Here is a 13,768-nt window from a genome sequence, read left to right on the forward strand (position 1 = left end):
TGACCTCTTCCTCCTTGATAACCACTACATCCTTGGTATCCATTTCATTGATATACATTTCCTTTACCTCCTTGCACATTTCGATCTATCAATTTATTAGTTATCGGTGTATGATATACTACAAGATAATTGGGTTTAGTTCAACTATGTAAATGTCATTTTTGCTAGAATGGGTTGTTTCCTTGCATATGGCACACCATTTTGGTTTTATATTTTTGAGATTGTATGGACAATCTCATGTGGTGTGACTAGTCGATATTGAAAAATTTCACAAAATAAGGTGACGTGCAACTGAAAGGGGACTTGTTTAAAGGTATTCACAAATTTGGAGTTTTCTTTGGTACGATCTTTTTTCATACAATTCATGCACCTTAATTCATTCCATCATAGTGAAAGATTTTTTATAGTTTGTTGAACTTGCTCAAAGTTTTCTTCCAACCTCTTGTACATCAATGAGGATGTTTATGGGTTATCATCGTTGGTTTGAATACATTGAGCTTTCTCAAGGCTTCCTCACATGAATTGATTTTATGCATATGTAGTGGACCTTGAATACTTTGCAAAAGTCAAGTTACATACCATTGAACTAAGAGGGATTCATCAATATGGTATGGTGATCCAACTTAACAAATCCTTGAATATTTTGTCATAAACTCGTACCTTTTCTCCTGGATTTTATTTTATTTCTTTAAGTCGCTATGTTGTGAGATGCTTAACATCACGAGCCTTAACTACTATGTATTTCAACTTTTATTTTGGTCTGATTTTTTGTGAAGTTCATAGACCATGTGAGAGCTCTTTTCCATAGAGCTCCCTCAAATTGCGCCATTGTTTGTCTTCATCATTTATATCATTAGCATGCAAAAAAATTCATAGATGAACCAATGCCTTTTTGATCCTCAACATCCTCATAAAGGGGGATGTGGCTCAATCCCATTATTTGTTTTGAAGGCTCTAGAGGTAAATAATGGGATTGAGCCACATCGACCGAATGAGGTATGGGCTCAATTGGAACAATTGCTTTGTCCATTTTATAATCATATCCCATTTCCTTAGACTGGTTGACTATGAAAAAATTAACTTCTCATTCGACTTCAACAATTATTGTCAAGAACAATGTCTCATCACTTTGACATGCTTTGTAAAATGATGCAACTCCATGTTGAAGCTTTCCATGAAATTTTCATTCTCTTCCATATTTATAAATTCAAGGCAAGGGGGGCTCATCCTTGAGATCTCTTCTGTGAAGGAATATGTCGTCAGCTTCTTCATTATATATCCAAGTTTGATTAATCATTGATATTACTATGATAATTCGATCACCCAAATTTCCTTGCTCATCTTTTCTATACTAGATGAGGAGGGTTTTAAGTTGATATGTGGCCTTCAATTAATAAATTTGTATTTTAGGACTTATTATATTCATTATAGGAGACTTTTGTATTATAGGTCCAGAGCCATCAACTCCCATATTGTCAAATTTCCTTCTTGGGCTCAAATTAAGATGGAGTCTTTTGGTCCTTTATGGAGTTGGTAACACTATGCCTTTCCACTCTAGGTGTTCTTTGACATCCGCAGAGGAGTCCCATGCACCAGTGACTTGTCGCTCCCGGCTTTTTGGTCGACTTGACTAACATGACATTCTTTCATTACAAATATCCTCTTTACTTTTATAACGTTTTTCCCTCTTGACCTTTTGAATATCAATTGGTGGTTTATATTTGTGGCTTTGCATTCTTTTAAGAGATTCTTCATCGTGAGTGTCCTCTCAAGTCTTTATGGTCTAACTACTCCTCTTTATATCCAATATATGCACTGCAGAAACCCCTATACTTATACTCCTCTTTATACCAACTCCTCTGGTATGGATAAATTTCTTTCTTGCTAGAAGTATCTCATAGATGATTAAACCGCCCTCAGCTCACCCTTTGTCAGCCCTAAATTACTCTTGTTTAGCAACGAAGTAGGACATAAGCATGATTATTTACTCAAAAAATAATCCCATGTTTCTTTAGTGTCTCTACAATGGGCTTCTAGAAATTGATCCTACTTGTATTGCCTTTCTTGATCGCTTATATGAACTTGTTCACACACTAGGGCTTGGTACTCCACAATTTAGCCAATGCGCTTATCTACAAGGAAGTTATGTAATATAGAAGGGATTATGCAAAAGAATCCTTCGTGGAAGTTGGCATATAGTTGTGTGTTAGTCTTATTGATTGAGGTGTCACCTTCAATTGCTTGTTCTTCATAGCAATATTTAAGAATCTGCTTAACCCACTCATGTAAATTTGTTCTTCCTCCATTGATGATTTTGGACATCAACCGAGCATCAGTTGTAGGGTGACACATTAGATGGTTGATTGATGATTTTTGTTTTTTTGTTTTTTGTTTTGTTTTTTTTAGTTCTACCGAGACCAATAATAAAATTTTCATGGGTCTTTATAAAGAACTGTGTTATTGTTATTGTCTCTACTAATGATAATTGATTTCTACTTGTGCAATTTTCTAGGTAGTTGTTTATCTTTCTCTGCCACCACTCTTGAATCTCTTCTAAACTCAACATTTATGTGTGCATTTTAGATCAATTCGAATTCAGGAACTGCTAACAACAAAACCATTGTTGTAATATAGTGAAAAGTATGCATTGGTTACCAATAGATCCTTATACAAAGATGACACTAAGTAAACATATACTTGCAATGACATATATAAGAAAAAGTAAAGAGAGAGAACGAAATTAGTGGTAGACTAGCAAAATAACTTCTTGTATTAATCCATGATAATTATCTGTTACATTCTCATGAAATACATATAGTTATGCTAGACTGTTAACAATTACAACTGATTTTAACTATCTAACTAACTCATTTGGTTGATCCAACAAGGAGGTTGACCCAACTAGCGAGTCGATTTGATGGGGGGTCGACCCAACTTACAATATTGACTGAAGTGTTTGGTCAATTCTCTCCACATGTGGGTCTAATTGGCAAGCCCACTAGCCCCTCCAACACCTATGCAACAAAATAACTGTGAACCAACATGTTAGACACGTTTAGAGAAATGGAATATGTAAACATGGAAAAAGAGAGATGACCTACTTTCCTTGGGTTCACTCTATGTCTATTTTTTGCTCCTCAAAATGTCATTTAGCCATATATTTCCAATTAATCTTACTAATAAGTTTCTAATGCCACTACCATTTACATCCATAACCCATGAATAATTGTTTTGGTGTTATGCAAAACCAAGAACACGGACAAAGCTAACAAATTGAATGGCATTATGGGATAGGGGGGATCCAAACAAATTAAGTATGGATTGTGAATGTGATGCAAAATAATCCCATATCAATAAGGATCAATAATGCCCATAACAAATGGACTTAAGTGAGAATTTAGAAAGACAAGGTTTCCAAGCTTCTCCTTTAAATGACACTTAAAATAGTGGATACATCAATATAGCGGTAGGATTATGGGAGAATGAGTTATGTGATGGATTTAATATTGTGAAAGGTTACATCATATCCCAAAAAAATAAAGATTAAAGAAAGAGGGATCAATAAGCAATATAGTGGTAGGATTATGGGAGAGTGAGTTATGTGATGGATTTAATATTGTGAAAGGTTACATCATATCCAAAAAATTAAAGATTAAAGAAAGAGGGATCAATAAGCACTAAGTTGGGAGTAAGAACACACATGGATTGTTAAAATTGTAACTCTTATTTTAAAATTTCACAATATTTGTTATTCTTCATAAATAAGAAATAAATTCATAACTTTGAGGATTTTTGAATTATTCTTTTAAAAATTATATATATATATATATATATATTTTTTTTTTCAATTCCTTGAAATATTAAAAAAGAACATTAACAATATGAACCCTATATCATAACAATTAATATATACGCTTCATTATATATATATAAAACTTCTACACCATAATTATTTATAATTAATATTAGATAAATATAAACTTGGAAATAACGCTTACTTTAGCAAATAGTTAGAATTGGTTTGTTGAGTAGTTGGGTTGTTGAGATATTTTCTCAACAACCAATCTCTCAGTTTAGAAGTTGTTAGATATAAACACTATATATGCTTAATGTAATTATGTGATTATGGTGTAATCGTTAGAATTGGTTTGTTGAGATATTTTCTCAACAACCAATCTCTCAGTTTAGAAGTTGTTAGATCTGATAAGCATTACATATGCTTAATGTAGTTGTATGATTATGGTGTAATAGAATTAATTGTTTTGTGTGTGTGCGGATCTTCTTTCTTCTTTCTTGGTATCAAAGTTGGTAGCTCTAGGTTTACTTCTCACGGGAGGGTCAGGGTAAATGTGAGAGGAGTGTGAAACTGTGAAGTGATAGTAGGTCAAGTTGACTCACGTGATCCAATGCTGGAGCATTTAGCTTGTTTGGTGAGCAACTTCCTATTGTCTTAATTTTATACTTAATACAACAGATCACAAAATTCATGTTGGAGTGTCTGATTAATAAAGCAATGACACTTGGGTATTTGATTTGATGATCACAATTTTCTAAAATCCATCTACATGAATTCAAGAAGAACACTTAGCCTGACATGCCCGCCAATACCGTTGGAGTCCAATAGAGGAATCTGTTAGAGAGACACTTATTTTTTGTTGTTGTTACTTGTCATTGCTTCTTTGATTAGTTCTCATAAAGCTTTCTCTGCCCCATTTATACTCTAGCTGGCTCTGTATCAAAAATAAATTTCGGCACTCCATTCCAGTGCGAAGCTATAAGCATCTTCTGCATTGCGGTGTCATCAAACTTAAAGATGCATTTTTTGATCTGTTCGTAAGCTATAAAGCCAACTTATGAGGTAACAATACAATTACATAGTAATTGTTTATTTTAAATATGGAGCAAATAGTTGTTGAAAAATTCAATAGGTCAAACTTCTTTACTTGGAAGGTGAAAGTCCAAATGAATTTGATGCATAAAAACTTATGGGGCTTAGTAAAAGGACTAGAACCAACACCCCAAGATCCAAAATAATTAGCTGAATGGAAGAAAAGGGAAGAAAGAGCTAAGTCTATTATAGGATTATCTTTGTCAGATTCACAACTTCACCTTATAGACTTAGGAAAGTCCTCTTCACAAATATGGGAACACTTAAGCAAGATATTTGGGGAAAAGACCGTGAATGAAAAATTCTCTTTGAAATTGCAGTTATTCAAACTCAAAATGCATAATGGGGTATCATTGTCTACACACATGATCTAAAATCACTCATAAGGCAACTGGAGGAAATTGAGGTAAAAATAGAAGAAGAAGATGCTAAGGCTATTTTGTTAAATAACTTATCTTCAAATTATGATAATGCTATTTTCACCTTAAGTCAATTTTCCTCTCAATCATTAGATGAAATTATTGCAACACTCTTACCAGAAGATAAGATGATGAAATCAAGAAACATAGAGGACAACACACATATGATGAGATGACATTATTCTTAAAGAGCAGAGTCAATAAAAGCAAAAATTCAGTGGAATATTTTTAATGTCGAAAACATGGACACACAACATTCAATTGTAAAACTCGTGCCAAAGATCTCTTAAATGGAAAATTAAAGGAATCGGCCAACATAACTACCATTGAAGACTTGCCAGAGGCCAACTTTGAGGACTTATTAGATTGTGACAACGATAATGAAGTTATACAGAGCCTCATGTTTTTCTAAAACAACTAGAAGTTAGAGCATTAGTTGGATGTTATCAATGTATGTATGTGTGTTTGAAGAAACGTTAGTTGCATAATTGAATGTTGGATAAGCTTTGTACTTAGACAGGTTACCTATATAACTAGAAGTGTGTATTTTGGTGCATACTATTAGGATGAAAACTTGTCCATAGAGATATTCAATATTTGGGCTATTCTTCGGGCTAGTCAAGAAATGTCAATTCTGCAAAGTTCATCAACGATGGTCAGAGGCAGGTATGTTTCAAATGGAGATCAAGTGGTAGCTCATGTGGTGGTGAAAAAAAACAATGTTTGCGAGATTCCAAAGTGAACATAATTGCTGATGAAGGCCATATTAGACTGATGTAATTTATATGTAATTTGTGACTGATGTAATAATGTAAGCGTTAGAGGGAACTTGGAAATAACACTTACTTTAGCAAATAATTAGAATTAGTTTGATGAGTAGTTGTGATATTTTCTCAATAGCCAATTTCTCAATATAATAAACACTCTCTATACTTAATGTAATTATGTTGTGATTATAATGTAATAAAAATAATTCGTCGATATATATTCCATTCTATGCAACATTAACCATTTATAATTAATATTACATTGATGGAAATATATACGGTTCATATATATATTCCATCTGCAAACATAACATGGGAATCGTTTTCGATGAGTCTGCAAACATAACATGGGAATCGTTTTCGATGAGTCTGCAAACACTGTATATTCGCATTTTTTTTGTTCCAATCTCTCGCAAAGAGACAACCTGATCTTATCTACTTGTTCCTGTAACTTCATCGATCATTTGTTTAAACGAGGCCTTACCGCAATTAAAATATTTTCAGTCAGACATTTGGATCACAGCATCTAAGTCTAAAGAAATAATCCTCCAACAGCCTCAAACCCCGCTAAAGATCTGCGAAATGGCTGCTGAATTGAAGCAAAACGCGGAGGATAGTACTTTGCAGTCAATTCGATATTCGAGGGGGCGCTTGCAGCTTCTAGACCAGGTTTAAATGCATGGGTTTCTTTATTAATGCTACATTTCAGGTTTCAGCTGGTACTCTGTTCTACTAAATTTGGATTATAGTGCAGAAAAGAAAAAAGGAATATTGTGTAGGATAGATTATCTCATATTTTTTTTCCTCGTATATAACTTCGTGGCACCAAGAATGTTGAATCTATTTCAATTTAGCAATTTCTCGCACCAAAAACCTTCAGTAAAGTTTAAGGAAAATAGGTTTATTAAGCAGGAGATACGAATACAGTGATTTTGAAAAGGGTAAGGTTCGCAGTGTTGACTGGCTCTGTTGCAAAGTTATCAAACAGGCGTGGAAATAAGGTTAGCTAAAATTCAGCCCTTTGGGCGATGGATTCGGCATGATCACAGTGAAAAATTTGGTTTTGCCTATAGCTCCACGCTGATCATGCTTTTGGATATGATTCCACCATGTCCGATTACAGTGAAAATCATGGTTTAGCCCATAGTTCCATGCTGATCATGCTTGTGGATATGGTTCTACCATGTCCTAAGAGGCTTTCGGAGTCTCTGAATTGATTCTATTGCTAGGTTCCACCGAGGATGGCCAGCAAGAAGTGCGTTTTGGTTAAGCTTTAGATAATGGACTTGGCTTGGTTGGGTGCACTCGAACTCTGTAGAGTCAAGAGTTGCATCGGGACTGCCCAATATTCTGGAGTTGATTTGATAAATAAAGCAAATAAAAAATACCTTTAATTAAAGAAATCTACTAGGCAAGATTCGGAGTTAACTCAAACAGACTTGGTGCTTGGCTAGGCGGACTCGCGAGTCAGATTCATTGACTGACTTGGTCAGTGAATAATCTACTAAAGCAGGCATACAAATAATCTACTAAGCTTATGCGAAAGTACTTGTTTCTCATCTGTTCATATCCTAAATTATATTAGTGTACAAAAACTCAGGAGGATGAAGAGACATAGAGAGGAAGACAGTCCACTCTGGCCGTTGGGCTCCCTCATGTAATTTCTTGCTAAATTGTCCATCCAAGTTAGCATGCTTGCGTTAATTGGGTTGTGGGGTATTGTGATCAAAAGTGCACACCAAGGTAGCACGACAAAGTCTAATCGTAAGTGAACTTTGGAAGAGCACAATCAAGTTGTAGAATGGGCATTCCACGACTAAGATATTACCACATTCATGACATAGTGCCAAGTTACCACTTATGAGTGCCAATGCTGAACATTACAATGTACATTTCGTATTGATGATCGTGCACAACTTTGCACCTCCGATGTAATGACCAAATCCTCCGTGTGCTAAAACTTATGCAAATTTTTGGAATGAACCTCTCTCTAGTGCTACTTGTCTAATCATAGGATCAGTTAATTTCTGACTTGTTTCGAAATCACTTCAGGGCTCAACAACATTGCTCTCTTGGCTTTCACTTCATGTGATTCTTCTTGCTAGTATAAATACTTAATTGGCAATGGAAACTTTAATTAGGTGTTACTAGCTCTCCTTTAAGGGACTCTCTTAGCATAGTGTAAGATAGCATGTTGGTCTATAAGGTCTTCCTTTCTATTACAGACCAATGATCAAGGTTGACTTTGTGAACTTTGTCTAGGAGGAAAACTGGGTAAGTGGTACCAAGTGCTTTTTAAAGGCAGACATAGAATCTCTAGCTTGAAAACAAACTGTGGCCATACTTAGGGCTTCCTTTATAGAAATCTTGTTGGGGAAGAGTCAGGTCCGTTGAAATAAACTTTTGAAAATAATGGCTAACCCCTCATCTTAGGCATGGCAATTGTTTGATGATTTATTTATCTGGATAAGTCATAAATGTTTATTGTTTCTTTTGGTTCCTAACTCATGTCTGTTTTCCTTTTCCTTATTTTTTCACAGAGAAAGCTACCCCATGATTCTGTTTATATCGACATTCAAGATTCTACAGCAGGATGGTGAGCTTTTGTTATGTTCCTCTTGAAATTCATTTCTTGGCATTTCTAGTTTCGCATTTCTAGTTTCTTTTTATTTCCTTTTTTCATCTCATATCCTGGAGTGTTGATGTTCAAAACCTAAAATCAATAAATAATGGAGACACATTTTCATAAATATAGCAGCAGACCAAATGACGAAAGGAAGAAAGTGTGAAAACCGATATCAGATACATCTCAAGATGTTTGGAGGCTTTATTTCAAAATTAATTTCTAATGTGTCAAGCTGAAACTGAGCTAAAAACAAGATCAATTTATAAATGGCATTAGGTTGTTTTATTTGGACTCCCAGTTACCAGCCAAAATGCAAAAAAAATTGATGTACTCACCTATTTGGATCTCACCTCATCCCTTCTGGTGCTGAGCAAGACACCTTCCTGATTTTGCATATCTTTCTTTTACATCTCTTTCCTATCTACATAGTTTTTCTGGTAATAAAAGAAGTATTTTCTCAAAACACGGTTTTTAGTTTATTCAGTAAATTTTGTTGTTTTCATTTTTGTCAACTGAACTGCTTCATACTATTATTTCATGAAAATTTAACGAATGTAATTTACATACAATTCATAACATTTGTGATGGGTTTACAGCTGCTTCTCTGTTATGGGTTGTGGCCTGGTAGCCCACAGAATTGCACAGTGAACCCTTCATGGTGAATAGCAGCTTGAGTGTGGAAATTTCGAATTTAGAGCAATTAATGCAAATCTGAAATTTCACTTCATTTACTTGAGGTTTCCTGGATCTAATCCTTGTGAACTTTTAGCCTTGGGGCTGATTTGAAGTATTCGATTACAGCAGCAAATACTTCCCTTTTCTTCAGCGCAAATCACTTGCCAGTGGCAGCCCATGAGAATAAATAACATACAAGTGTATGTCAATGCCAACAAGATACAACCCTGAAGGCACACTTTTCTAATCATATAATAGATCTGAAAAAACTTTATGACATAATTTTTTTGTGCAGAAAATCTGCTCATTTATCTTCAAGGTGTGTGTTAAATCACTTAACAATTTCAGCAATATAATAGGTCAAATCCACATGAACAATAAGAGCTGAAATTCACCCAATCAAGAAGATAACAAACACTGAAAATCAAATGTGCAAGTACAATGTTCAAACAGCTGGAAACTCCATATATATAAGAAATGAAGTAAAGTACATTGCTTTATCATAAAGCTAATATAAGTCAAGCTCTCCAAATCTTATCTAGGGAAACCACAAGAGTCCTTGCCACCATCTGATCTCCTCCTGGTTAGAAATCACTCTTAATCAAAACTGGCCACTCCACCAAGGATCCTAGCTTCTTTGCCTCCTTAGGGTAAAACTCTAACCATAAATTTCCCTTGAACATCCTCCAAGAACACAGTGCTCCAAGACAAAGAGAGATAATACAATTAAGTGTACAAAGAGAGAGAGAGTCATAGTGGATTTCACTCTTCACATCTCTAAAGTATATGCTGAATAAATTGATGTATGAAAGGATTCTTTTCTTTCTCTATTTATATGAGAGGTAAGGGAGGGCAAAAATATAAAGTGGACTTAGTCCACTACAAGCAACCTAATTCTACACAAGTAGGTCCATAGATGGAGCATTCACACTCCAAGTGACACATGTCAAGCTCCAAGGTGAAGACGTTCAACAATCAAGGCTCCAAGGTGAAGACTTCCAAAAAGCAAGGTTCCAAATCATGAGTGCTCCATGGGGGATGTATCCAACACTTTCCTTCCAAAGGCCTCCTAATGCTTCAATGCTCCTCCTATGCCATGTGCTTCTTTGAATCCTCCCCACCTACATGATCAGTTCCTCATCCCAAACGTCCTTGAGTCAAGTACATGCTTCCATGCAAGCATCCAATTGTGCCCATGCCCTCTAAGACTTAATGCCCTACTCCATGATGCTAAATGCTTCTCCTCCAAAGCAAGTAGTCCTATTAAACAAACAACTTACCTCCATGTGGCCATTATGAAGAATGTCACCAATTTCCATATATTCCAATGCTCCAAGGAAGAATGCCACACAAGCAATAGGACAAGGTCTAACCATCATTGAGTAAGTTGACTCCAATGTGTTTATCCCTCATGGAACAAGCAAGGGTCATTCATACACCATGCACTACACATCACTTGAAGCACCCCTGAGTATGGTGTAAACACTTTCAGAGTATCATTGAAAGCTAACATTCTATTTTTACAATGAAAGTGTTTTCACCAATTCTAGTCTATTCCCTCTACAACTCAACCAAACCTGCCATCCACGAATTTGAACATGTTGCTGTCTTGGAAACAATCCAAACATCATCCTCCATCAAGATATCACATCTCACCTCCCCAAGGAAACTGGAAGACTCACAAATGAAAGAAACCAATGCAATAGCATATATCTGAGCAGTTTTGCATGTCATTATTGAAGATATGGGTGCTCTTACATGCACTTTTGCATATTGTAATGTTTGGGTAAGCCATCTCAACTTCTTACATGCTGGAATAGAAGGTGAGGCCATGTCCACCCTTGATATCACCTCGTCCACTGTAACATACCCAGGTTGGTTATAAGCTAGACCTAGCTCCCTAGATGCGGTGATGATAGTTTACACGTAGCATACCATGGGTCCACCTTCAACTTATGTGAGGTGCCCAATAGCCGGCATTCACTAGTACCCATACTTGCTTGGAAATTTTCAACACAAACATAAAATGGGTCTATGACATGCTTGATTAACCAAAATGGCTATTTTGCATTCTCTGGATGAAACAGACAAACATATTTGTAATTTAAGATCCCACAGAGTTTTATTGAGGTTTCACTAGAATAAATATGCACAACTGTATTAGCAGTTTAACACCGTGACCCTTTTTTGTCATGTAACACCTTCTCGAGCTATGCAACTTAGTCTATCTACAGGTCAACAGCCATAGTAATTTTCAGGTCTGTAAATAACTGTAAGATGGACACTAGACAGGTTTAATGTACATCCGGTGTTTCCTTTTCTCCATGCAACAGATGGCTATCTCTTATAGATGAAGTTGTGATTAGATAAAATAACATAACAAGAATATCTTATGTCACTGCAAGTGCCTACGCTCTTTTTCTATGCCCTGTTGAAGAAAGTGTAACTAGGTTCGGTCTTCATAATGACATGATCTCTGTAAATGATGTAATAAAAAAGAATAAATTATTTTTGTATGCCTTGTTACATGGGTTTCATGAGAAAGAAGTGTCATTAGGTAAAAGACTTCTTCTCGATATCTTTAGGATTTATTAATAAAGTCAAAGAGTCAAGTCATGTATGATTGAGCTCTTTAAGGGCCTATGTAAAATGTATTCATGTCAAAGCAGCCCTCCAAGACCAGGAACAATCCTCCATTGGCAAGCTCAAGAAGTCTGCAAGCAAATTGATACGAAATTCATCAAGTCGGCTTCAATATTGAATTAAATATATAAATGGCTGTCATGTCGGCTTGGATAAAAGACATGTCGGTTCACAAGTTCCAGTTGGCTCAAAATAGGAGCACAAATGGTCAGCGCAAATGGCACAAGAAGAACTCACATTTCTCTCTGAGATTTCGTATAGAAGGAGCAGATCCGCATTGCATTAGGGCAAGTGTTTAAGGGTCTGACTGCACCTCGGATGCGTATAAGGTGCAAGCGGACTAGGTCTCGGGTGGATAGAAGGAGCAGGAAGGAGACCTTGCATTACAGGAAGACAGTAGATCAGGACTTCGCATGGAATGGTATCACTGTAATCTTCACATGGGTAAACAGAGGAACAGTCTCGGCATTACAGTGAAGAGTATTCAGTCTCCTAGCAGTCTAGACATGCGTATAAGTATCTCGATGATCCTTCAACAGCATACCATCTCGGAATTCATTCCAGAACGCTGTCACTTATGGATGAGACAGTATCGGCATAAAAATGGTCTCAGAACTTCGCTAATCCTAGATGTCTCTGCTCTTTCGGATAGTACCACAGAGGCATAGTCTTGGCATAATGAAGAGCTTCAGTAACAACAGTGACAAAGATGATCAGTCTCGGAATCATGAGAAGAAGCAGTAATGACAGTGAAAGAGGGTAACACTCTCGGCATAATGAGAAGCAGTAACCATTACAGTCTCGGCCTAACTGGAAGGTTAGGATCTCAGTATTGCAATCTCGGTAGACCTACCTCATAGCAGTCAATGTATGTATGTGATGGAAAGAACCTCAGAACCCTTACTGTCTTTGCATAATCTCAAGTCTCACTGTCTCGGCTTAAGAGAGATCACAATGATCCTATAATTGCAATCTCAGTCTCAGCATATTTATCATAGAACACACTCAACATGATGATGATCTTATCAAAGGATACAATGATGATCCAAATGCAGATGGAGACATGGTGCAACAGTCATCATGATGAAGATCTCAATGAAGTTAAGAGATCTCAGTGACATGATGAAGAAGCAGTAATGAAAATCTCAGTGATGTTGTAGTGAAATGGTGCAGCAATGAGGATGATCTCAGCAGTGACAGAGCAGAGGATTGATGTCTTGGTCTTGGAGAGGCAGAATGTGTCAAGGGTCATGGTCTTGGTATTTGTCAATTGGAATCTCTATAAGAAGAATTTTGTGCGGGTTTTTCCTCTCCAAGAGGGAGAGGGTTTGGCCCTGGCAGAAAACCAAATACTTTTTGTTCCTGTCTCTTTTGTTTTTGGTAGCAGTTTGATGAAGTAAACACACACACTAATAATGCAAAGAAGATCAAGCTAAGATAAAATGTAAAAATACTTCACAAATTGTTATCATGTTAAGAAGAATCACTTTGATTTTGTTTGCTCTAGATTCTTCAACATGCCCAAACCATAGTAGAAAACAAAACCTTAGTTGGGTCAGATATAAAAGTTACTGTGTTTATTCTAGCGAACAAGGATGAGGAACACATTACTGGTTTCCTCCTGTAGACAATACTGCCCATATAAGGTTCATAAAAAGAAGGATTAAGTACCTTTGAGTAAATTGCAGAAAAGTGGCTTGGCATATCTCTGAGTTTAGCTACAAACTATTTGCAACTCATCGGTCTTCAT

General features: G+C 36.1%; 1 protein-coding gene across 1 annotated transcript in view; it reads left to right on the forward strand.

The window, feature by feature from the left end:
* The first annotated feature begins 6,382 nt into the window (after nt 1-6,382).
* The window catches only part of LOC149174992 (methylthioribose-1-phosphate isomerase-like), a 163,423-nt gene continuing 156,037 nt past the window's right edge, over nt 6,383-13,768 (forward strand). Inside the window, exons 1-2 of the mRNA XM_089419471.1 lie at nt 6,383-6,743; nt 8,615-8,670. Coding sequence (XP_089275597.1) covers nt 6,657-6,743; nt 8,615-8,670 — 143 coding nt within the window. The 5' untranslated portion in view covers nt 6,383-6,656. The remainder of the gene's footprint in view (nt 6,744-8,614; nt 8,671-13,768) is intronic.

The sequence above is a fragment of the Pinus tabuliformis genome, chromosome 4_1, assembly GCF_031772625.1.
Source record: "Pinus tabuliformis cultivar Carrire ecotype Pingquan chromosome 4_1, CPIR1, whole genome shotgun sequence".
Taxonomy (NCBI): Eukaryota; Viridiplantae; Streptophyta; class Pinopsida; order Pinales; family Pinaceae; genus Pinus; species Pinus tabuliformis.